Source organism: Lissotriton helveticus, chromosome 8 (assembly GCF_964261635.1).
Source record: "Lissotriton helveticus chromosome 8, aLisHel1.1, whole genome shotgun sequence".
NCBI classification, from domain to species: Eukaryota; Metazoa; Chordata; class Amphibia; order Caudata; family Salamandridae; genus Lissotriton; species Lissotriton helveticus.
Window position 1 is genome coordinate 65,811,338 of NC_136069.1, and position 25,502 is coordinate 65,836,839.

Consider the following 25,502-nt stretch of genomic DNA (forward strand, 5'->3'; position numbering starts at 1 on the left):
ATTGTATGTACAGGTTTAAGGGTCTGAGGTCTAGAATGGGTCTCGGAGAGCCGTCCTTTTTTGGAATGAGGAAGTACAGGGAGCAAACCCCTGTGTTTCGCTGATGCAGGGGTACTGGTTCTATTGCACGTTTTTGCATAAGGGAGATGACCTCCCTTTTTAGCAGTGATAAATGTTCTAGTGACATTGGGAGCTGCCTGGGTGGTATATTTGGGGGGGTAGAAGTGAGTTCTAGACAATGACCTGTTTGAACTATTTGACTCACCCACCTGTCTGTTGTGATGTTGTTTCAGACAGGAAGGAACTGTTGTATTCTCCCCCTGACAGGAGTGGAAGGGTCTGGGGGGAGCGGAGGGAAGTCATTGGGTAGGGGTGGAGGCACATCTGCTAATGTTGGTCTTGCCGCTACCTTTGTTACTGTTGCCTCTGTAACCTCCTCTTTGGTAACCTCTGGTGAACGTAGACTGGGTGGGAGCCTTATAAGAGGTGGAGGGGTTGTCGGAGGAGTAGCCTCTGGAGGTGCCTTTGTAGAAGGAGAGACGAAAAGAACGTCTGGGAGCTTGCGATTGCAAGGCTCCCATAGATTTAGCTGTATTTGTGTCTTTTTTCATCTTTGAGTGATGAATCTACATTAGGTCCGAATAAGTTTTTCTGATCAAATGGTTGGTTTAAAATGGAACTTTGTACTTCAGGTTTAAACCTTGAGATGCATAGCCAAGCATGCCTACGCAGAAGGACACTAGTGTGGACTGCTCTGGAGGCTGGATCTGCTGCATCCAGAGCACAACGAATGGAGCGGTTAGTGATTATTTTTCCCTCCTGTATAAGGTCATTGGCTCTGGTTTTATATTTGTCTGGTAGGTGCTGCAATAGGGTCTCTAGTTCATCGTAATGTGCCCTATCGTACCTAGCTAACAGAGCTTGAGTGTTAGCGATACGCCATATGTTGGCCGCTTGTGATGCCGTTCTTTTGCCAGAGGCGTCTAAGAGTTTGGACTCCTTATCCGGGGGTGGAGAGTCTCCTGATGTTTGAGAGTTGGTTCTTTTCCTAGCATTGGAGACAACTAGTGAATCTAAAAGGTACAGGGCCTTTAATGTAGGCTGGGTCCGCAGGGGCAGCCGTGATCTTTTTCTCGATCCTGAGGTTAATAACTCTAGCTCTCACAGGATCTTTAAAAACTTCGGGTGCATGCTTGATAATCCCTTTTAGCATAGGCAAAATAGAAGTGGATCTTTGTGTGGTATCAAAAGTGTCCATTAGGAAATCCTTTTCCACTGGGTGTGTGTGTGTAGGTTAACCCCATGGTATTGGGCAGCTCTGTGAAGTAGTTGATTGAAGCCTGTTGTGTCCTCTGGAGGGGAAGGTCTAGAGGGATAGATTTCCTCCTGTGGAACGTCTGGTGTGCTATAATCGTCCCAGGGATCAGGGGAAACAGGTGGACTAAGGTCTCCTAGTGGCTCCTCATCTGAACCTTCCCCTTCATCAGAGCTGTCATCATGATTACCTGGTGGGGGAGACGGTGTAGGAGGATAGTGTGGTTGAGGAGGTGAAGGTGGAGGAGAAGGTGGCGGAGTTGGAGGAGAAGGGATTCTGAGGGGAGATGTAGCAATGTCCCTCTTGTTAGGTGGTGGAGCCGGTGCATGTGTGTCCAATGGTCTCTTCTTTGAACTTAGGGTGAGCTGGCCAGTTTTAGGGTCTTTTGGAAGAGTTTTCTGTCTAGGGTCTGGTGTAAAAAGCTCTTTTGATGGTGGGTGCTCATTTGGCACAGACTTCTTTGGTTCGATAAGCTTAAGCGGTACCGACTCGGGGACAGTCTTTTGGCTTGGAACCGTGAAGTTTTGGAGTGTCGATGTCTGTGTGTGGAACCGGTTGTTTTTTCAACTCATAGGCTTTTTTCGGCTCTGAAGGGTGTGATCGAAACTTAGGGAGCTGCTTTTTGCTGTGTTCTGAATGTTTTTTCGGAGTGGGTGGGTTTGTGCTTGCAGATTTCGGTGCAGAGTGTTTAGATTTGGCAGCGATCGGCACAGAGGAGGAGGGCGGTTTCTCTTTAGGTGCCCGTGGTCGGGTTCCGGAAACGATGGCAGACTGACTCAAGCTTGAGTTGCCGGAAGGGCTTCGTTGCCGAGCCAGAGGGCGGGTCAGGGGAAGCAGTCTCTCTGTGTGCACCTGGGCCTGAAGGTGAAGGTGTGATCGAAGCCTTTTTGGATGGTGTCTGTAGGGAGTCAGGGTCGACGTCTTTACTTATGACCCACTAAACAGGAGTGAGTTCTTTGACGTCGGAGTCTTCTACTTCGGAGGCGCTGATGTGAAGTTGTTCGAACCGCTCCTGTTCCGGTACATCGACGCCCTCTTGGAAGATGTTGTCAGGAATGGATGTTGACGAGCGGGCCATTGTACTTCGACCTCGACGATACCGAATGGTCTTCTTGGAGCGGAAAGAGGCACAAGCTGCACAGTCTCTGGCCTCGTGCTCCAGTGAAAGGCAGAGGTTACACACCTCATGCAGATCGGTGTGGGGAAACTTCGACCCATATTGAGGACACTTTTTGAATGGAGTCCTTTCCATGAGCCAGATGTCAAGGCCCAAGTAGGCCCGAGTCAACGATCGGAATCGAGTACTTCGACGTAAAGAGTTGCGCGACGACTGGAAATCGCGATCGAAAACAATACTGTAGAAAGGGTGAAGATTGCGCATCGAAAGTAGAATCGGTAACGATACCGAGCTGGAGCACGACACACATCAGAGCCCGATGGCGGACAAAAACATTCTGAAGATGGAGCTGATGCCCATGCGCACTATCGTCCAAGGGAGGAGTCACCTATCTCGTGATTTCCAAAGACTTTTCAGGACAACAACAAAGTGCAAACATCCGGGCCCAACACCAGATGGCGATCTATGCACAGTGTGTGATCTGCAGCTCATATGCCTCTGAAGTTAAGGCTTTTGGAGTGTGTAATATCCCATGTATGTTGTTTACACTTGTCTCCTAAGTCTTAAATGTTTATAATGTCCCAATATTCAAACTATATATGCATTTGCTTATATGTAGTCGATGACATAACTTTCATTCGTACTTTACATCTGCTTTCCTAACCAAACAAATCATTGTGTAATGAATGCAAAGTGTAAATTACACCTGCATTAGGGCTTATGTGGCGCAAACTTCAAAGCTTTTTCTACTGGAAGAGTGGTCTTACTACGGGTTAAATGGGATGTAATTAAAGAACAATTATTCATAAACATTCCTCGGGAATCAGCTATGAACATTCAGGAGTAAATCTCTTGTAACATAGGAGTAAGCCACAAATCGTCATAGAAAACAATTTATGAATAAGAGCAAAACTGTGGAGTATTTTATTTATTTTACTGTCTGTTGTTCCTCCAAAAATAGTTTTCATATACATTGCACCGTTCCAGCAGTTTTACACCAGTTACACCAGATCCTTATAGGTGCGAGGTAGTTGTGCTAAGTGTCAGACTGAATACCTGTGATTGCCCAAAATGTTACTTTTGTGTGAGGGTAAATCTAATCAGCACTAGACTTGTCCTTACCCTTGCAGAATTGCCCACCTTTACAAATACACCCTCATTTTACGTCAGAGCAATGTATGCTCGCAGTGAACACATTACACACATGTAGATTGTGTACGTTGTGTGCCTGTGAATGACTGAGCGAAGTGGGCTTCACGCAGGACAGACTTTCAGGCGGAGTCTGAATTATGCTTGGTGAACAGAAGGGTTTACTCCAACAGCTTCTCGAAGCTCAGACAGTTTCAGAATGTAAGGAAAGTAAATGGAAGGAATGCCATCACACCCCACACACCTCCCGGCCACTTTGCTGCCCTCTTACAGCCGATCGCCCACCAGAACCAATTAATGAGGCACAGTTCTGCAGGTATGCGAGGAGTTCTTAATCTGAAATACCCCCACATTTTTGTTGGGGGCTGGGGGCGTTGGTACTGACATTACAAAGAAAAACTCATTAAGTCAATCTAATACCTCCGTCATATCTGTCGGAACTGTAACACAAACAGATATCTCTCAAACTATTTCTTCTTAAGGATGTCCCTCTTTGCACTGTGTGCTATTTTACACCGTATTAAGCATTCATAAGGGAAGTGTTCTTTTTTTCCTCTGTATCATTCTATGTTGAGCACATTTTGACAGCAGCAAAAATCGGTGCTTAGAATGCGTTTTGATTTATGCGTCTTTAGAAGAAATAAAGCCAGATAGCGGTTCACCTACAAATCTGCAATCTAGTGCTAAATACCAGCAGGCTGTCCTCTCTGAAAGAATTACAAATATCCCATGAACTTGCAGGACTCTTTGCCGAATCATTTCTTAGTCCTTCAGAAATTGGTCTGCTCTTTTCCACACACTCGTGCATGTGGCAGCACGAAAGTGAAAGGTAATTTGATAACACATGGCCCCTGCGCGCGCCGCTGCTTGCTCCCGCAAGGTGGATGCCGCCACATGAACGAGTGTGTGGAAAAGAGCAGACCAATTTCTAAAGGTCATCTCCTAGGCAGCGCGTGCGCTCTGCCAAGGCGAGACCTAAAAAAATCTTCGACACATGGGTTGAAAAAAGGTCAGTCAAAAAGGGACTGGGGATACCTCTTCTACAGATTGGCACCGGCAGCGCAATGGGACGGCACCTATATGGGGAATCACAAGTCACTTCTGGCGACCACTATGCCATGTGGAGCCGAACGATGCCACCTATTGGCACGCATGGGGTACGGCTCACAAAAGATTTCTAGATCTAGTCTGAACGGCTGGGGATTATTCTAAGATAAGGAATCTGCGGCTAGAAGTCCCTATCAGATCCTTCAAAGTAAGCACTGGAGATTTATGAAATTTTGGAGAGAAGACAAGGAGAGAGTCAGATTATTCCATGTACCCACTGGCCTGTTATGGAGGACCAGAGCCCTTGTATCTGTGGAACACAAAGAAGAATAAACTTGAGCCTGATAAAATGCATCACTAAATCCCTTTAATGGCCTTAGGCAACGAAAAGATGCAAAAGAAGCCAGCAAGACCTACATAGAATTTTAGACAACAGTTTTTTCAGCAAGAGGTGGAAGCGGAAGGTGCTGCAGAAATAACAGAACCTAAACTGAAAGACTGAAAAGCAGTCAATCCGTGTTTTCCACACTGTGGGTGCACTCCTACTGGTGGCAGTAGATTTCTGGTGAGTCGCGAAAGTCAAAGCAATAAACCAAGATGCCTTTAAAATCTGTGTTTATCTTCTCACATTTGTGGTGCTTAAACGACACAGAGGTGACATGTCAGGCTATGTCTGCTCATAAGCTGCTGTTTATTCTTTTAACATGGGATTGGAGTTGCCTTTCTCCAACAAAATAGTGCAGCATTTATAAAGTGCATTCTAGGTCAATCTTAGGATGTCGTTTTTGGAACACAACAAAATGCAACTACCTGGAAATGAACTGTATGCATTCAGCAGTTAGGAAATCAAAAGTGAAGTATATTGTTTTTTAATTCTGAAGTGTGCTGGACACAGATTTTAACTGGATCAAAACGAATAAAGGCACTTTAATTGGTAATGCACGTATGATAAATCACATAAGCCTCATTTCCACTATCATTTGAGTGGAATATGGTTTTATCAGTAAAACTATGTCAGTGCAAAGTTAGTGAATTATTTTTTAATGAAAAATTTACTGCCTGTAAATGACAGTGCTCTACCAAACAATGCTTTAGTTGCATTCAAAAATCAACCCTCATGTCTTTCGAAAGGAAGAAGGGTAACGAACATTTATCATTCTAGAAAGTGGGTCATGGTTCTAAAAAGTATGGGAACCACTTATCTAACCAAGCCAACTACATGTTTGCTATGTTGCCGCCCCACAGGAGAAAAACAAATCTCTAGACAATGAATAAAAATGTCCTCTAAGAAATCACAGTATCCTGTGGTAAATAACGTATTCAATCTAGATAGCAAACTGGATCGCTTTGTCAAGACAGACCCCGCTGAACATATTGTCTAGCCGTAACATATCAGACCTCCCACCCCAATAAACAAAGGTCTCATTAATTTTCCCTCCCTTAAAAGGAAGGATAAAAAGAACCGAGGACAGAATGAATGGACTACATAATTAAAGTAATACTCTCCTGTGATTCGCTGTTTTGAGATGTGACCAGGTCTAAGGTTTAATTTATTCAGATGATTCTGTGTAATGAAGCATAATTTCTTTTTACGTTTGACAAATTTGAAACTATTTAGTTCAACGGGGGCACATATCTAGTACATCTATTATATTCCTGTGCCTTCTTTACTTATGAGAAACGCACATCACTCCTAGATAGTTGCTCAGTCAGGTGATAGGGTAAGACTCAAAGCATGATTAACAAAAGTCTTCACAAAATACACTTCCGAGGTGCATGAAACAACGCACAATGTTATGTTAATGGGCATTTGTTAAGCGCACTGTCACCATGAGTTTCCTGGCGCTGATAGGACACTGAGACTGTACAAGAGGGATTTTATTGGGAGTGTGAGAAGAGCAGAGTTTTTAAAGATTTCCTAAATGATAAAAGCGAATATGAAGTCTTGAGTGAGAGTGGAAAAGAATTCCATAATTTGGGAGCTAGATGAGAGAAGCTGCGGCCGCCTAATTTGATAAGTTTAAACCGGGTAGTGACTAGAAGCTGAAGGTGAGTGGACCTCAGAGTACGGGAGGGGCAGTAGGGGGTAACCAGGAAAGAAAGCAGGAGAGGGACCAGTCAAGGCTTTAAAGACCAGGCAGCCAGCCTTGAAGGCTATTCTTTCACTGACTGGAAGCCAATGTAGTTGGTGTAATAAAGGTTTGGCCGATTGCCATCTGGGGATTTTAAATGCCAATCTGGCAGCCTGGTTTTGAATGATCTGTAGCCTAGACAGCAGGGATTTGGAGAGGCCAAGATACAAGGAATTAGAGAAATCCAGGCGGGACATCACCAATGCTATTAGAACTTGTAGCAAAGCTTCAGGGGGCAAGAGGTGGGCAGCTTTCCGTATCCTGTGTAGCTGGAACATACAGGAAGATGTTCACCTGGGCCTTAAGAGTGAGCTCAGAGTCAGTAATGACACCGAGGCTCTTTACACAGCCAGCAGGAGGAGACGGACCAAGCTCAGATGGCCAATACTGGGGGCCCCAGTGGGAAGCGCTTCTCCCAGGGAGGAGGAGCTCAGTTTTCCCAGGGTTGAGCTTTAATTGATTTTGATTCATCCAATGCTGGATGTGTATCATGACCGCCTTAAAGTTGGTGACGGCGTCAGGGGAGGAGAGGGGAAAAATAATTTGTAAATCGTCAGCGTAATTGAATACGGTGACGTCCCAACTACCCAGGGAGTGAATAAGAGGCTGAAGATACAAATTAAAGAGGAGGGGGGACAGAGAAGAGCCCTGGGGAACCCCACAGGGTGAAGGTGCACTGGTGGCGCTGAAAGGACCCAAACTAACTGCTTGAAATCTACCCTCTAAGAAGGATTTAACCCAGGACAGGGCGAGCCCACGGACTCCGGCAGACTCGACACGGTGGAGTAAGATGTTATGATCCACCGTGTCGAATGCCGCCGACAAATCCAATAGGACCAATGCCTGGGGGCGTCCTCTGTCAGCATTACATCTGAGGTTGTCCAACACGGCGAGGATCACAGCCTCGGTAGAATGGGCTGGTCTGAAACCGGCCTGGTTCATTTCCAGGAAGTTGGACTCCTCGATGAATTGCGAGAGGCAAGTAGTCACATGTGCCTCCAAGATTTTAGACAGGTAAGGCAAGAGAGAGATGGGCCGGTAGTTGGCGAGGACCGCTGTTCATTTTGTAATTTATTTATCATATGCAATTCATGGCTATTCAAAGTGCTCAATTCTGCAATGGGCTCTCCTTGGCAGTTTGCATTTGACCTTACTCCCTAGCACAAATATTTATGCTGCATTTAGGTAATACACATAGGTTTTAGCAGTTGCACAGCATGTAATGAAAAGCTTAGCATCACAAAGTTGTCCCTTGAAGAAAAACTTCTACATTGTAAGCTATTGTACAATTCTCAGGAGAAAGTGAAAATACATAAAACATCTGTTTCTAACAATCAATCTATCGTTTTTCATTATGATATAGAGGACAGTAAACACATTTTTCCTTCACCACTGCTATACCTGTTCTTGGACATCTTCAAACTCTGAGCTGAGCAGCTCGATGAAAACTGGTACAGCCCCGGATTGAATAACGATACGGGTCTGCAGAGAATTTCCTGATGCAATATTTGTCAGTACCCAGGCAGATTCGAACTGAAACACAAATGAATCATGTATTCACAACAGAGTTCATAACCATAAAATCTGGTCAAAACAAGATAAACACATCAGCTGGATAACAATAAAAAAGTTACATACCTGTACACTGTGGTTCTCCAGTATTGATATCTTTTATAGATTCACATGCTTGAATCTGCCCCATCGTCATGGTAGGAGTCACACGGTAACAGTAGGAATAGTAGTGGTAAAGTATTAGCACTGACTCAATTGAAAAACAATAGTATTTCACAGTATCTTCACAGGTCTGGCTCAGAGCATCTGTCAGCTTCTCACATCCCCTTTAAGGAGCCATCCTCACTGACCAGACCGCCCGTAGACGGCACTGTTGTCTAAGACGGTGGCGTCTACTACGAAGACTTCGATTTCAGGCGCACCGCCAACAGTCTTGTTGGCAACATCTACCACCTTGAAGGCAACAGCATCGTCAAGCAAAGATGTGACCCTGAATTCATTGGAGACGAGACCTTACCAGATGACAAAGATTAGCTCGTCAAGCACCTCACCATTGGCGGCTCCATCCATGGCTGCTCCGTTGACGACTCCTCATGCCACATCATTGGCGTTGCCATACTGACGGCATAGTCGACAGCCCCATCGACAGAAGGAAAAAATATTTTGATGCCACCATCTAAGTCAGCGCTTCAGGGTTTTTCAAAAATGTATCCTTTGCCCCCTGGATTTTTAGGGGTCATCCTTCCCAATTGAAAGTCAAATGACAAGAATCGGAGGAGGAGAATGATGATGATGCGGACGGTAATCCATCAGTTCACTAAAAGATTCTCCCTCCCCTCAGCGCATGGCATTATCTTTATGAGGAGCAGGAGGAAGAACACCATCAACTGCTTAAACCCTCCATTAGTGTCCATATATCCCTAGTTACAGGCTTGCGTCTCATGATCAATGACTGTAATAAACACTAGGTTCCTATCACTAGCCGTGCTCCTCAGAGTACTCCAAGATGTCTTAATGAGAAATTAATACCACCGGCTATTTCCATTCCGGATGATTTGCAAGAGAGTGATGATCAGCAAATGGAGGAGGGTGAGCTAATTTCAAATCCTGATGAATGGGATGATTATGTTGCCCTAATGCCACCATCTCCTACCCCTCAAGTTGCTAATTCACCACCTGCAGATATTAGAAGTTTCCACAGTCATCAGTGGAAGTCCATAACTTCCGACAAATGGGTGTTAGACATTTTTGAGCATGGTCACACCCTGGAATTTGTTCAGCAGCCTCCAAATTTTCTGCCACGGAAGACATCTCTCAGTCATTTTCCAATTGTCAGAAAATAAATATGATCGCTTGTTTCCAAACACACAATAGAAGAGGAACCACTCAATCAGCGCAATCTGGAATTCTACTACCACTTTCAGAAGCAAACAGGGAAATGGAGGCAAATACTGGACATCAGGTTCTTGAACAAATTCATAAAATTCAGGATGCTTTCTCTCCAGGAGATTTTGCTTCTCATGGATGTGGGAGACTATCTATCCTCCCTCGCACTGCTAGATGCATATTTCCACAGTAAGCACCCAGAGTCTTCACCAAGTGCATTGCCCCGGTGGCAGCTTTTCTATGATGTTCCGATCACCAGGTATTTACCTAATTTGACAATTGGTTACTCAAAGCTCCGTCCTTCCAAGCAGCCGAGAAATCTACGCAAGCCTGCCGGTAACTGTTTTAGTCTCTTGGTCTCCACCTCAACGAGGAAAAATTATCTCTCGTCCCCTCCAGGTTGCTGGTTTTTCTAGGGGCGATCCTCTACACAGAGCTTTCAAGTATGGCCATCTTTTATAGATTCACATGCGACCCTCCCCTGTCAGGCTCACCTTTTGCTACCTCTATTTTAGTTAGTTTACAGTCTTGCTCGAAATCGGAAGAATGGTGATCCTGCAGGGGATGAGTGATCCAGGGTCACAGCTCTGATTGGCTGAAGTTTGGATGTTTTAAAACAAGATAAATAGTTTAAAAAAACAATTTGTTGGTCAATGGAGTCAATGCTTAAGCTTTATCACTATTACAACTGTTACCGTGGGACTCCCACCATGACGACAGGGATGATTCAAGCATGTAACATGCAAGACAAGAAACAGCGAGCCAAAACTAAAACCACACCACCCTCCTTATCACCCCTTGATTTGAAGTCCAATGTGGTAAAGAAATATTGCTTGCACAACCACTGTACCCGCTGTTTCAAGAGGTGCGGCCCCACAGAGTTCAGAAAAGTTCTACCAATTTATGCGAAGTGCACTGCGCAGTTATTGTTCATAAAAATCAGTCCAATTCAGTCTTGTATCAACCGAGAATGAATGCCACTTATCAAGGTGGCCCATATTTCTATTTTTATTCAGGACAAGGAGTGTTAAGCATTTGCCCTGATAATTGGGGTGCTTAAAAGAGAATTTAAAAATAAAAAAGAAAGAATGCTCATACTGGTGTACTTTACAAAGTAGATGAAGCTAACAAGATGCCAGATAAGGGGTTCCTGATGCCAAATGGATAGTGAAAGGGGAAGACCGCAAAGACCAAATGAAAGAAAGATGAAGGACTAATATTTTGATTTTTAAGCTATTTCCATATTAAAGAGGAATACCCTTCAGAGCAGACAGGCAGAAAGGTTTCTCTGTACTGGATGCAAAATCAGATTTTTTCTAAATGTATTTGAATACAAACACTGAACACAGTTTGCATAGGGACTGGGTGGAGGATGGGAGGGGTCGGAGTTTTGGAGATCTTGATGTATTCTACAATACCCGAAGTGTGGCACTTCTTGAATAGTGCTTGCAGTGAAGACATTTCTGCCATGATAGAAAAAGATACGGTTAGATGAAAGTGACAACTGCCCATCACGGATATCTCGTTAAACATTAAATACCATCAAGGCAAGGCCAAGGAGTCTGGAACACTCATGATAGCTAGAACAAATGTACTCTACATGGGACAAAAACTATGCCTATGTAAAGGCAACATTTTCTTTGTTTAACGTTTAAGAAAAAATATGTTATAGATAAGAAATTCAGTTAAAAGAAATGGGCATCACACATTGCAGCCATACAGCCAAACGTATTTTCATTTTCCACTTTTTAGAAGAAAAAACAGCAAGTGAAGCCAAACTTTCTTCAGCAGTACAATGCATCCAGCAATTAAAGGCGAAGTTAGGTACAAATAATCTAACACTGTTTGAAGAAGGCTTTCCATACTGCACAATGCTGCTCAACAAAAACCTACCAAACTCTGGTTACACACAACAGGGGGATGTTGACTGGATGGAGAAGGGAAGAGAAGCGAGAAAAAGTAGGCCGAATCCCTGCACCGCGACTTACCGATCCGAACGAGTATCTGGCAAACAAAATTACGTCTGAAACAAACAACAACTCTGGCCCTGCTAGAATGCTACGAAAAATCCTAGATATTCTACCTCTAGACGCCAATAAGACCATTGTGAGGGCCCTCGTCACATCTCATTTAGATTACTGCAACATCCTCTATTTAGGGGTCACAAAAAGCAATCTGAATATGCTGCAGAAAGTTCAAAATGCAGCAGCCTGGATGATATTGAACATCCAGGGAGCGACTGAGGGAGCTACACTGGCTACCAGTGCAAGCCAGAGTTACTTTTAAAGCTCTATGTTTCTGCATTAGGATTCTCAATGAGAGAGAGCCTAGGTACCTGCGCCCCTTACTTACCCCTTACAGACCTACACAGAATCTTAGGTCCGCAGGAACTGCTAAGTTGGTAGTGTCAAAAATCCAAAAGGTACGTTTGGGAGGTAGGTCCTTTAGCTTTCTATCGGCTAAAGCATGGAATAAACAGCCTTTGGAGCGGAGGATGCAACCTTCGGAAATTATGTTCCGGAGAAATCATAAAACTTGGTTCTTTTAGCCATCTGAGTGGTGTTAATCTCTGCTTTTTTCCAGACAGGCCTTTTATGCTAGGACTAGGGGTTTTGGTGGATAGGGTTCTGCTGTTAAGCACTGGGATGTCTTTGCGCTGGGATATTCCGTTGGAGTAACCAAGTGCTCTATAAGCTTTGCTTTAATCTAATCTAGGGCAGAATGGTTGAGTTTGAACGGTTGAGTTATTAAGTCTATTTGAGACAAATTTCGGTCTCCCATTCTAGGGGGAGGCAGAAAAAGAAGATGTCTGGTACTTTACCTGCCCAGTGATGGATCGATCTAATTTCGCTTGCAGGTTTGTAAATTATCAAGACCTCCAGGAAACACAGTATTCAACTTGTTTAGCCAGTGTCGCCCATTTTCTAACTTAACAGGTGCTTCAAAGAGAAATCAAAAAGGAATGTTAATAGGACAGCAATGTGTAAGGATTAGATTGGCGGTCATCACAGAGAGGCTAATGGCACCAAAATGAGGAACACAATAGTATATTGTGTTTGGAGTCATAGAAGTATCGTGGTTGGGCTGTTCTCCATCAAGAATCCCCAACAAATGAAATTCTCTAGCCCATTTATAAACATGATCTTAGGCAGGAACATGGTATCAAAAACAGTGGTCCAAGACTAACGATTATATAAGAAATAAATCTACGCTTGCAATCAATTATTCATATTTTCGTTGAAAACCTCTAACCAGTAGGTTCATATCACATGAATCAATGTACTTGTTTATAGGTATATGCAACAACTGACCTGAGCAAACAAAGTTTTTGAAAGATGGGGCTTATCAAATCACTCCATCTTATTGAATCAATTACATCAATTACGTTGCTTTTCAATTTATAACAGTTCTCGGTACAAAAAGAGCATAGTGTGTCCAGGAATGTGTAAAAGAAAAGGGGGTGCTCAAGTGGTAAGAAGAGGTGACATGAAAGCATCAAGGTGACAGAAAATATTTACAATTGATTTTGAAAAACTGGTCATACACTCCCAGTCTGAGGGCACCTGGCCACAGAGCTTTTGTAATATCAATTCAACATCATTGATTTACAGCAGAAATAAATTCTTAATTCACTAATTGGAAATGGTATATACAAGGAGTGGTCCGGGCACAAAGTGAAATTTGTGTCGAAGTTTCAACCCTATTGGGCACAAGGGTGATTGAGGACCTCGGCCTGCGGGTCTTCTTCGGGACAAAGGATAAGGTAGCCTGGGTACCGAAAATGTGGCTCGGTCACATATCCAAGGGTAGATTAATAATTGTAGGTCAGGGTTGCATTGATTCAATGGCCCAACGTATGTGTCAGATGGACACAAGGTAAAAGCTTACCCGATTGTCTTCATAAGGGCCAATTGGGTCCCTGTGGTGTGGTAGCAGTACAGTTTGTTACTGGAGGGCTTGCAGCTTCATCCTATTCCGATAATGATAGGTGGGGTCCCCGTGAAATTAAAAACCATTAAGGGGGTGTCTAAGTACATCTACAGGGTTATCGCTAAGGACCATTAAGCACACTTACCCGTGAATGAAGGGTAGCGCGCAGTGCGATAATTTAATCGTTCATATTTTTACAGCTGGTGGGGAAAGAAACAGTGTAAGTGTACCAGTTGGACACATTTGAGCATAGGGAGGTTCCGTGGGCAGTGAAACCTTACCTATTTTCATTCGAGGAACCGGCGTCAATGGATCGCACGGACCGGAAAGAACTAGATCCCTGCACCGCGAGGACGTTATAAAGAACGTCTGGCGTGCATCACGCATCGGTAGCGGTGAAGAAAGACTATCTACGGGGCGTGTAGCTCATGCATGATGGTTTCAAGGCTCGTAACATACTGGCATTATACAGTAGAAAACAAACAGCATTAATGGGGAATAACAGAATTTAACAATACATGTAACAACATAGAGCAAGTGTTTAAAACGGCATGACAATACATTAATTGGTAGCATTGTGGCTCTAAGGGCAATGGGCATGAACTAATTATACACCGTAGTTCAAGGTTGTACTGCAGGGTTAAATGCTTGAGACCATAAGCAAGAAAGGACCCCATGTGATAGCAGTGGGGCATAAGCTTAATCGACACTGCGGGAGTTGAGAATTCCACTGCAGGGTGAAATTGTATGTAATCTAAAGTCAATTCACCCATTTGTCAGTCCTACAACCTTTTTGTTGATCTCCTCATATTCATTCAGCCATTATTTAATTGTGTTGAATAGATGGATAAACCTGCACTCTCAAGTATTCAAGATGTTCCCAAAGTTCCCTCCCCTGGGGTTGGGTTTGACCTTTTCTATCACCCACCACTTGAAGCTTTCTGGTGCATGGCCAAACCTAATGAAGTGATCAACCAGTGGGGCCCCCTGTGTCTGACATCTAATACGACTACAGTGTTGCAAGATACGACATTTTACCTTTTGGATGGTTTGACCTATGAACAAAAAATTAAATGAACAACTGATAGCATAAATTACCCCCGAAGATTTGCAGTTACTGTGATCTTGTAGTACATGGGTGTGGTTGTTGTGTGTAATGAATATGCTACTTACCAGTATGCATCTGTTCTTGGCATGTAGGGCTGCTAACATTCATATCTTTTGCATTAGATCGCCGCCTAGTGTTGGGTCCGGATGATCGCACATTGTTGTCCTGGAAGAGTCTTCGAAGTATCCTGAGATAGGTGGCTCCTCCCCTGGACTACAGTGCGCATGGGCATCGGCTCCATCCCGATTGTTTTGAGCCATTGTGGCAGAGATGGAGTGTAAAGTGTAAAGGATGTCCATGCTAATGATTGAATGCAAGAGTATGTCTGCAGCTGCGACAGGCACCGGGGAGGAGGGTGGGCGATATGAATGTTAGCAGCCCTACATGCCAAGAACAGATGCATACTGGTAAGTAGCATATTCAGTTCGAGGCATGTGGGCTGCTAAATTCATATCTTTTGCATAGAATATATAGCAGTCCCTCCATTAGCGGCGGTTGCCCGTGCCAGCTGCAGAAACTTGAAAGTGTTTTGAGAACAGCCTGTCCTACAGCTGCTTGCTGCTTGGAATGCACATCAACACAGTAGTGTTTAGTAAAGGTATGTGGTGTAACCCACGTGGCTGCTCTGCAAATGTCTTCTAAAGGAATGTTCTCCAGGAAAGCCATAGATGCCCCCAACTTGCGTGTGCAGTGCGCCCTTGGGGGTATTGTCAAGGTACGTTTAGCCTTCTGATAACAGATTTGGATGCACTTAACAATCCACCTGGCTATTCCTGCTTTGGAAATAGGGTTGCCCTTGTGCTGTGGCGAGAAGGCAACAAAAAGTTGTTTTGTTTTCCTAAAGTGTTGTGTCCTGTCAATATAGTACATCAATGCCCTCCTGACATCCAAAGTATGAAGCATTCTTTCCGCCACCGTTTGTGGGTTTTGGAAGAATGCAGGCAAGTCAATAGTTTGGTTGAGATGAAACTGTGACACCACCTTCGGAAGGAATTTGGGGTTAGTACGCAGTACCACCCTATTTGGATGAATCTGAAGGAATGGCTCTTGTATTGTGAGCGCTTGCAGCTCACTAACACGCCTTAGTGACGTAATAGCTATTAGGAAAGCTACTTTCCACGTTAGAACTGGAGTTCACACGAGTGTAGTGGCTCAAAAGGTGGTCCCATCAGCCTGGTGAGGACCACATTGAGGTTCCCCACCGGAGCTGGCGGTGTTCTTGGGGGAATGACTCGTTTCAGACCTTCAAGAAAAGCCTTAATGGCAGGCACTCTGAAGACAGAGAGATGCTGCCTGTTCTGAAGATAAGCTGCTATGGCGGATAGATGTATCCGAATGGAAGTGTAGGCTAGATTGCACTTGTAAAGATGTAACAGATAGCAAATGATGTTAGGGATAGATGCATCTAGCGGGTTGATGTTATTAGCCGTACAGTAAATGACAAAACGCTTCCATTTTGCCGCATAGCATGCTCTGGTAGTAGGCTTTCTTGCCTCCTTGATGATGTCCATGCATTCTGGAGGTAGGTGAAGGTATCCAAACTCTAGGACTTCAGGAGCCAGATCGCCAGGTTGAGCTGTTGCGGATCTGGATGCTGAATGTCTCCATGGTTCTGCGTCAAAAGTCTGGGCGTGAGGCGCAGCCTTTGATGCGGCACTACCGAGAGTTCTAGAAACGTGGTGTACCATGCTTGGCGCGCCCACGTTGGAGCAACTAGGATGAGTGTCATCGAGTGCTGCCTTAGTTTTCTCGCCACTAGCGGTATCAGAGGTGCTGGTGGAAAAGCGTACGCAAATCTGCCTGACCAGTTCATCCATATCGCATTCCCCTGCGACTGTGGGTGAGGGAACCTGGCGGCAAAGTGTTGGCATTTTGCGTTTTCGTTTGTGGCAAACAGGTCTATCTCCGGCTGACCCCACTGCTGGAAGTACGGGCGGAGTACTGATGGGTGTAACTCCCACTCGTGCATTTGATGGCTGTATCTGCTGAGCAGATCCGCCATCTGATTGTCCTTGCCCGGGAGGTGTTCTGCCATGAGGAAAATGTTCCTCCGAATGGCCCACTTCCACATGCTCTGAGCCAGATGAGACAGCTGTGGTGAGTGGGTGCCCCCCTGCTTTTGAATGTAGTACATCGCGGTCATGTTGTCCGTCCGGACTAACACTACCTTGTTGCACAGATGTACATTGAAGGACTTGAGCGCCATGAAGATTGCCATCAGTTCCAGATAGTTGATGTGCATCTTCTGTTGCTGCGTCGTCCATAGTCCCTGCACTGTGTAAGTGAGCAGATGAGCTCCCCATCCCTGGAGAGACGCGTCCGTTGTCAGGATAATCTGTGGCACTGGCTCCTGGAACAGTCGGCCCTTGCAAAGGTTGTGTGGATTCCACCAATGCAGAGAGTCGTACGCCCGACTGGTAACCAACACTAGGTCTGTTAATTGTCCCTGAACCTGTGTCCACTGATTTGCTAAGCACTCCTGGAGCGGACGCATATGTAAACGTGCGTGAGGGACTATGAAGATGCAGGAGGCCATCATGCCAATCAACTGCATGAACACTCTCGCTGGAAGCGAGTGTTGTGGACTGAACTTTTGGATTAGAGACTGCATGCTGTCTATCCTGACTTGGTTTGGCTGAGCCATGGCCGTCAGGGTATTGATCGTCGCACCTAGAAACTGCCGGACATGTGCCGGCTGAAGATGCGACTTTGGGTAGTTCAACGACTTTGGGTAGTTCAACGAGAAGCCCAGGTCGTGAAGGAGGTGAATGGTAGTCGACATGTCCGCGGCGCACTGTTGTTCCGACTTGGCTTGAACGAGCCAGTCGTCTAGGTAGGGGTAGACATGGATGTTCTGCCTCCTGAGTTGCGCCGCTACAGTCGCCAGACACTTGGTAAACACTCTTGGGGCTGTGGTCACTCCGAAGGGCAGGACCTTGAACTGATAATGCTTGCCTTGGATTGTGAACCTGAGGTATTTTCTGTGGGACGGGTGTAGTGGAATGTGGAAATAAGCATCCTTGAGGTCCAAGGTTGCTAAAAAGTCCCCTTGGTTTAACAAGGGAAGAATCTGTTGGAGTGTTAGCATATGGAAATGTTCTGACAGTATATACAGGTTGAGGGGACGCAGATCCAGAATGGGTCCGAGAGATCCGTCCTTCTTTGGAATAAGGAAGTACAGGGAATACACCCCTGTGCCTTCCTCCTCCACTGGCACGAGCTCGATTGCGCCTTTTTGCAGCATCACCACTACTTCTTGCTGCAATAAGTGCAAATGCTCTGCGGACATAGGCCGTTGCCTTGGGGGAATGTTGGGTGGAGTGGACTTTAACTCTAGACAATAACCGTACTGGACAAGTTTTCGTACCCACCTGTCTGTGGTGATGTTTGTCCAGACTGGCAGGAACTGCTGGAGTCTCCCCCCGACAGGTGTTAAATGGTCGGGGGGCAGTGACAGAGAGTCACTGTTTGTTTGGGGCAGAGGAACGGGAATTGTTGTTTCCTCTGCCACGTCCTCTGGTGTTGTTCCCTCGATTACCCCCTTTGTTCTGCTTGGGGTACGAGGACTGTGCTCCACCTCTAGAGAACTGCGACTGTTGACCCATCTGTCCTCTGATGACTCCACGTGCACCTGAGCGACGAAAAGTGTTGCCCCGGAACTGTTGTGATTGTAGGGCCCCCATAGACTTAGCTGTTTCGTTGTCTTTCTTAATCTTTTCGAGGGTGGTGTCAACATCAGGACCAAACAGTCTATCAGGATTGACGGGCTGATTGAGTATGGTTGTCTGAATGTCCGGTTTAAACCCCGATATGCGGAGCCACGCTTGTCGTCTCAGCATAACGCTAGTGTTAATAGCCCTAGCCGCTGTGTCTGCGGCATCAAGTGCACACTTTATGGCTGCATTGGAGATTAGTTTGCCCTCTTCTATAAGCAGTTTGGTAGGCTCTTGAAACTGCGGAGGCAGGTGTTGTAAAACTTGCTCTAGGGTGTCGTAATGCGCCCTATCATAACGTGCCAATAGTGCTTGTGTATTTGCAATACGCCAGAAATTGGCAGCCTGCGCAGCTACCCTTTTGCCCCCTGCCTCCAGCACTTTTGACTCCTTGTCCGGGGGAGGAGCTTCACCCGTTGTTTGGGAGTTCGCCCGTTTACGGGCATTTGCGACCACCAGGGAGTCAAGTGGCAACTGTCCCCGAATGTATGCAGGGTCTGCAGGTGCTGGTCTGTACTTCTTCTCGATGCGTGGATTGACCACCCTCGCCCTGGTAGGTTCTTTAAAGATGTCCGCAGCATGTTTAAGGACCCCTTTGAGCATAGGCAGTGTCTTTACTGTCCTTTCAGAGACAGAAAAAGTGTCAAAGAGAAAGTCTTCTTCAACTGGGTCAGCATGCATGTCCACATCATGATTAGCAGCTGCCCTTTCAATGAGTGCATGAAAACCTGCAGAATCTTCTGTCGGGGATGCACGTGCAATGAGAGGCTGTGGGTCCTGCCCCACATTCTGGGTGTCTTGGTCACCTATGTCATCATAGGAATCTTGCTGTGCATCAGGGTCATTGATGGGGAAAGTGTATTGGTCATCCTCTCCATATCCCTCCCCCTCAGAGTGTTCTGGGGAAGGTGTTGGGCTCCTTCTAGGAGGAGGCTGTATAGGTTCCATCAGGGCTGAAGCGTCCTGAGCAAGCCGTTTCTTCTTTAGTGGGATGACATAAGAGTCCACTGGCTGTGAAGTGATCTTTCTTTTGTAAAGGGTCAATTTGCCCGTGTCTGCGTCGATAAAACGCTCAGAATCTTCTTCTGAGTCGATTAATCGACCTGAAAGTGCTCCAGACGTTGATGATTCCAACGTCTTTGGCGCCGATTTTGTTGTAAAGGCCTTCGGTGCCTCCTTTGGCGGCAGAAGGAAGAGACGTTTGCCTGCAGGCTTTGCCGGCAAGTCCATCGGCTTCTGGTGCGACGGCGTCGGAGCCGGCGTTGCAGAGGCCTTCTCCCGAATTCTCTGTAGTGAAGAGACGATGGGGGACGCGTCAGCCACAGCGTCACTTGGCGCCGACGAGGAGGCCTTCACCCTGCCTTCGGATCCGACGTCTTGTTGGCCCTTTTGAGTCTTAGACGTCGATGCTGCAGCCGTGGACACAGAGTCTTTGGACCGATGTGTTGAGCTTCCAGCTTTCGACCCGTGTGATTTTGCAGGCTCCGTTTCCACCACACGTCCGACTACCGATGTCCCAGTCGGCACCAGAGTCTTGTCGCTGGATTTGGCGGGCTTAGACGGCGTCGCACCCGTCGACCCGTGCCGCACTCCCTTCTTAGAGGAAACCTCCTCCGCCGACGATTTCGACACCGTCGAATCGACAGTTTTCTTCGACTTCTGTGGACCGGAGGTCGACGGAGTCGATGAGGCAGCAGGTTTAGGTGTTTTTGGTGGAGCGGCCGCCATCTTAGGGACGCTCGAGTCCGTAAGTTTCGGTTTCACTTTCGGGTCGGCCATTTTAGGTGTAGTCGATACCGCTTGTTTCAGTTTCGGTTTCGATACGGGCTGCGCAGCAAGTATGTCCGTGGCCGGGCCTGAAGGCGGGGCCGTGGCTTGCGGTGCGGGGTCTTGGGTAAGGCCGACTGGCGATCCCGTGACCCGAGCCTGATCCGTGTAACCTTCGGGGCATAGCTCATCCCCTGAGCTATCTTCTGCGGCCCCATAAACTTCTTCGACGTCCCCTACCTCGTCGACGTATTCAAGGCCTTGACCCACGACTCCGTCGTCGTCCTCCGGATCCGCCTCGATGTCCGTCGCGGGCGGTGAAATTTGAAGATGATGGCTCTGGCCTTACTCTCCTTGGTCGCCGAAGATGTTTTCTGGATCCGGGGCCGCTTGTCTGGCCTCCAGGCGCACCGCGCGCCGAAGTTTGAGTGTCTTTTTTTACCTGAATCTGGAGCAGGCCATGCAGTTGTCCTCGTTGTGGTCCGGCGAGAGGCACTTGTTACAGACCGGGTGCACATCGATATGTGGGTATTTCGACCCACAGACGGGACAGTATTTAAACGGGCTCCGCTCCATGGCAAAAAGTTGCGGTCGTGTTGCGATGAGAAGGCCTCGATGTCCGAAGAGTGATACGACTCCGTAGATTCCGACTCAAAGAGACGGAAGAACTCGAGACCGTAAGCAAACAATACCGACGCAATGAATCTAAGGCCTTTTGGCCGTAAAAAAGCTAGTTTTCTCGGTTCCGACAGAGAGACGTCGAGACCGCATCCGAACCCAATGGCGGAAAAAAACAATCTGGGGATGGAGCCGATGCCCATACGCACTGTAGTCCAGGGGAGGAGCCACCTATCTCAGGATACTTCGAAGACTCTTCCAGGACAACAATGTGCGATCATCCGGACCCAACACTAGGCGGCGATCTAATGCAAAAGATATGAATTTAGCAGCCCACATGCCTCGAACACTGCTTTGTTTCTTGTACTAGAGGGCAGGCCTTACAATGGCTGCATTTCACATGTCCTGTGATTGGGGGGATGCCCCAGAGAACCGTTTGGTTAGGAGTAGTTACTGTAGGTAGGAGTGCCTTAACCACATGGTCTCGTACATTTTTGGCCTTCTTAAAGGCATGAAGGGGGGTGGTAAATTCCCTATGTCATCTGTGATGAGATGCCAGTGTTGGCTTTAGCAGGAACAAACAGCTATCACTCTCCCCTTAACAGCTTCTGTAAAGCTGGCAGTGCAAGTGGATGCAAGGCTGAACACAGCCCATGATAGAATTCAGCCACTTATTTTAATATTAATTTAGAGTATTTATTTTTGCTACCTGTAGGAAGCTGGTTCTGTTTATGCTATACCAGAGTAAGGTATAATGTGCACAGAGTCCAGTGGGCCCCCAGAGGCTTACAGTGGCTGAAGTAGATAATACTAAACGTTCTATTTCTGGTATTGTGGTCGAGCAGTTAGGCTCATCAGAGGGATGTGTTAAGCATTTGTTGAACACACTCAGGCAAGAAATGTTTACACACACTGAAAGACTGAATTCAAGAACAATTGTTTTGTATCAAAAAGTTATTACCTTGTGATTTTGAGAACCAATAGAACTCAGTTGCAGGTAATTAACAGTTTAAAAGTAGCAATACTTTTCAAATGCAGTAGGAACTGGCTTGCAAGGCAGTAAACAATGATTTTACAGTAGCAGAAATACTTAAGTGATATCAGTTTAGAACAGTAGAACTGTGCAATAGCAATGGTTCCACTTTTGTATGCAATAGGATGAAAATGCAATGCAATCCCATGTGAGGAAAACTGGGTTATGCATTAACAGGTAATTTCTCAACTTACTCTTCCAGTTTCCAAGGCTTTTGACCAACACTGGGCAAGGTTCAGTTTAAGTTAAGTACTGCACCACCAGAGGCCGTGGGGCAGCCAGGTGCAAATCAACGCCAGGCGCCCAATACTTTTCTATGGAGGTTTCTGGTCGCACGAAGAGGTTACAGGCTTAGACCAGGAGGCTCAAAAAAGGTGACCAACGGTTGGGCAGGCAAGTTGGAGAGCTGCTGGACACCATCGGCTGGGCTCCTCAAAGTCGGGGGATGAGGATGCAGGGGTGGCCTTTTGGCACCAGGTTTTCATTGCTGGAGCCAGTCGCAGTCAGGGGAACCTTTCATGAAGAGGCTGCAGGCAACCTCATGGAGTCCAGGAAAGGTCAGCCACCGATGGAGTCGAAGTCTGGATAGTTGGGGAGATGTCGCTGGACAGGTAAGCCACTCAGACGTGGGCGTCTGGTGCAGAGTAGTCAGGGATTGCAGATCCCCCTGAATCCGGAGTCCTTGAAGATGGAGTTTTTCTGGACATGGCGGCTGTCCTCAGGAGATTCGGTCATTATTGAAGAGTGACAGTCTGCCTCAGGTTCATGGAAGTCACTGGCCACGGGACAGACGTCTTCTTCGCAGGCTAAAGAAGCAGGAGACAGGCCAGTAGAGCTGGGGCCAAGGCAGTATGTGTCTTCTTGCTTTGCTGCACGGCGTCCTCTTCGTCAGTCTTTTTAGGTTGCAGGAATCAGAGGATCAAGGGTGCCCCTAAATTCTGAATTTAGGGGTGTTACAGGTACTGGCAGATGGTAGATAATCAGCTACTTGCCTTTAGGGTGACTAAATCCTTTTAATGCCCCCTCCCTTTGGGAACAGGCAAACCCCCTAACCTTATTAGGTCAAATCCTTACATTCAAGATGGAGGATTTCCTAAGGAGGGGGTCACTTCAGCCCTGGACACCTTAGGGGTGGTCCTGGCTAAAAGGGGATACACCTCTCCTGACTACTAATTTTCCTGCTGACCTTGCAGCCAAAAGTGGGGCCTGTCAGGGGGGCGGACATCTCCACTGGCTGGAATGGCCCTGGCTAGCATTACAGAGGTCAGAAAGCCTTTGAGGGTCACCTCCCTGAATGCTGTTCCTGCTAGGGGGTAGATGTGAAACACCTCCACCCAAGCAGGCTTCGTTTCTGGCCTACGAGAGCACAAGGGCCCTCACCTCAGGGGGTGCAAAAAAATGTCGGTGTGGCAAGCTGGTGTAGACAAGTCGGCTGGACATGAGGAAGTTGTTCTTTTTCAGGGGGCATCTCTAAGATGCCCTCTGAGTGCATTTTGTATTAAATCCCACACTAGCATCAGTGTAAGTTTATTATGCGGAGGAGTTTGATACCAAACTCCTTAGCATTCAGTAAATCCATCATGGAGTTGTGGAGTTTGTAATAATAACCTCCCAGCTTATGTACTCAATATGGCTACAATGCACGTACAATGTCTGAATGGACACAGACACTGTAGGGGCATAGCAGGGCATATTACTCATGCAGCTATGCCCTCACCTGTGGTTTAGTGCACCCTGCCTTAGGACTGTGAGGCCTGCTACAGAGGTGACTTACCAATGCCACAGGCATTGTTGTGTAGGAATGGCACATAGGGGGGTCGGCCATGTCGACTTTTCGGTTTTGTCTGCAATACAACACAGTCTGAAATGGCAGTGTATGTGCGCTAGGTGATGTGCCTTTGAGGGTGACAATATATGCTGAAGCCCTTAGAGACACTCTCTGGTCACAAGGCACTCGGTACCCCTGGTACTTTTTACCAGAGACTTACATATGGGCCATAGGTGAGCGAATTGTGGAAACAAAGGTACAGGTTTTGGGAAAGAACACAGGCACTGGGAACCTGATTGACAGGGACTCAGCGCACACTCACATAAAGTGCATCAAACAACAGGCGAAAAGTGGGAGGTAAAATGGAAAAAGGGGCACTTTTCTACACCAACCAAATGTTTAACATCTTTGTTAAGAAGAGGAAGAAGCACTATTTCGCCAAGAGCTGACAATAAAACAAAGGACTGTGGTGGAGCAGAAGATGATGCTTAAGGCGCTTGGCACTATTCTAAATCTATTTATCAAGAACAGAGTTTTGGAAATGTTAACTGATTTGATTAGTTTATCCTTGTCAATGGATAGACACGACAGAGCACCTCCATACAGCAAAAGAGGTTCCAACTGCCTATTCTTGTCAAGAGTGGATAAAAAAGTTATGTTAGATATATCAACTAAATCTACTGAATTCTTATTAAAGCCCTTCTACATCTGCATCAATATTGGTGCCATTGGTCCGAGGGGGAGAAATCCATGCAAGTAAACCCCTTGCTCCTTGGTTATGTTAAACTGCAAGCTTCTGAAACTGCAGCAAGGTAGCAAAAAACAAACAGTGAAGGTTCTTGTCGAAAAGTAAAACGGGCTGCCAGGTCTAGAAAGGGACAGCAGTACAAGAATCAAGTGCCCACGGGACAGCCAGCAGAACTAACCAATGGATACCCATCAAACACAGAAAGGATACTGGATCTCAGAAAAAGATACTGTTCTGGCAGGGGATAAGGCTGTATTAAAAATAATAAATAAAAAAAGAAGAGCCAGCAACGTCATTCTCCTCCTGCCGCTAGGCTCTTTTCACTACGTGTGCACTAGGACCGTTTTGAAGAAGATGTACTTCATATTAGACTTACTCAAATTGTTGGTTCACTTCACAATGTAACCATCTAGGTGATCTGATGGAAGGCTAATGAAAGCAGAAGGATCTATTCTATGCGACTTACAAAGTGCATGGCTACCTGCACCGGGCCACGCAGTGCTAATTAGGTCAAGACCAAAACAGCTCATGACTAGATCACACAAAGAGCCAAATCTACTTTTGAAAACTCTAGGAATCATTGCTGAGTGAGAGGTAGATCATCTCAAAATTTTTGCAGGGTTGATGTAAAATGGATCGGTCCTCATTGTTATATACTCCACGTGTAATGCAAAGTGCTTTGAATTTAATTTTTTTTTAATGAAGTTTGATCAAAGAATCTGAAACTGAATGATTTTTAGGCAGCCTTAATAGGCGTGCTGCAGCATTGGAATCACCTGTAATCTGTTCAGTACACATTGTGTAATTCCTAGATATATTACATGTCCATAGCCGAGGCAAGAGGTTACCAACAACAGTACAACAGTTCTCTCTGTAGATTTTAGTAATATGTCTAGAACTCTTTTCTATGCACTTTTGGAGACCAAAACAGCCAGCAGCCAGTTTCTTTACCTGCATCTCAAATGACAACTTGTTATCGAGTTACATTACTAGATTTTTTACCAGTGGCTTTAGATTGGGACTGAAGACCATAAGTTTCTGGCCAGCAATCTAAAGTCCAGCAGTTTAAGTTATTACTAGTTACCATAGCTTCCATTTTATCACCCTTGAGTTTTAAACATGTGGCCAATCCATTTGACTGCTGTTGTAAGACAATCTT

The 25,502-nt window shown here is 46.0% G+C and overlaps 1 protein-coding gene across 1 annotated transcript in view; it reads right to left on the minus strand.

The window, feature by feature from the left end:
• Positions 1–25,502, minus strand: part of KPNA1 (karyopherin subunit alpha 1) — a 205,752-nt gene that overhangs the window by 93,064 nt on the left and 87,186 nt on the right. Inside the window, exon 6 of the mRNA XM_078656634.1 lies at positions 8,162–8,293. Within this exon, the coding sequence (XP_078512760.1) occupies positions 8,162–8,293 (132 nt within the window). The remainder of the gene's footprint in view (positions 1–8,161; positions 8,294–25,502) is intronic.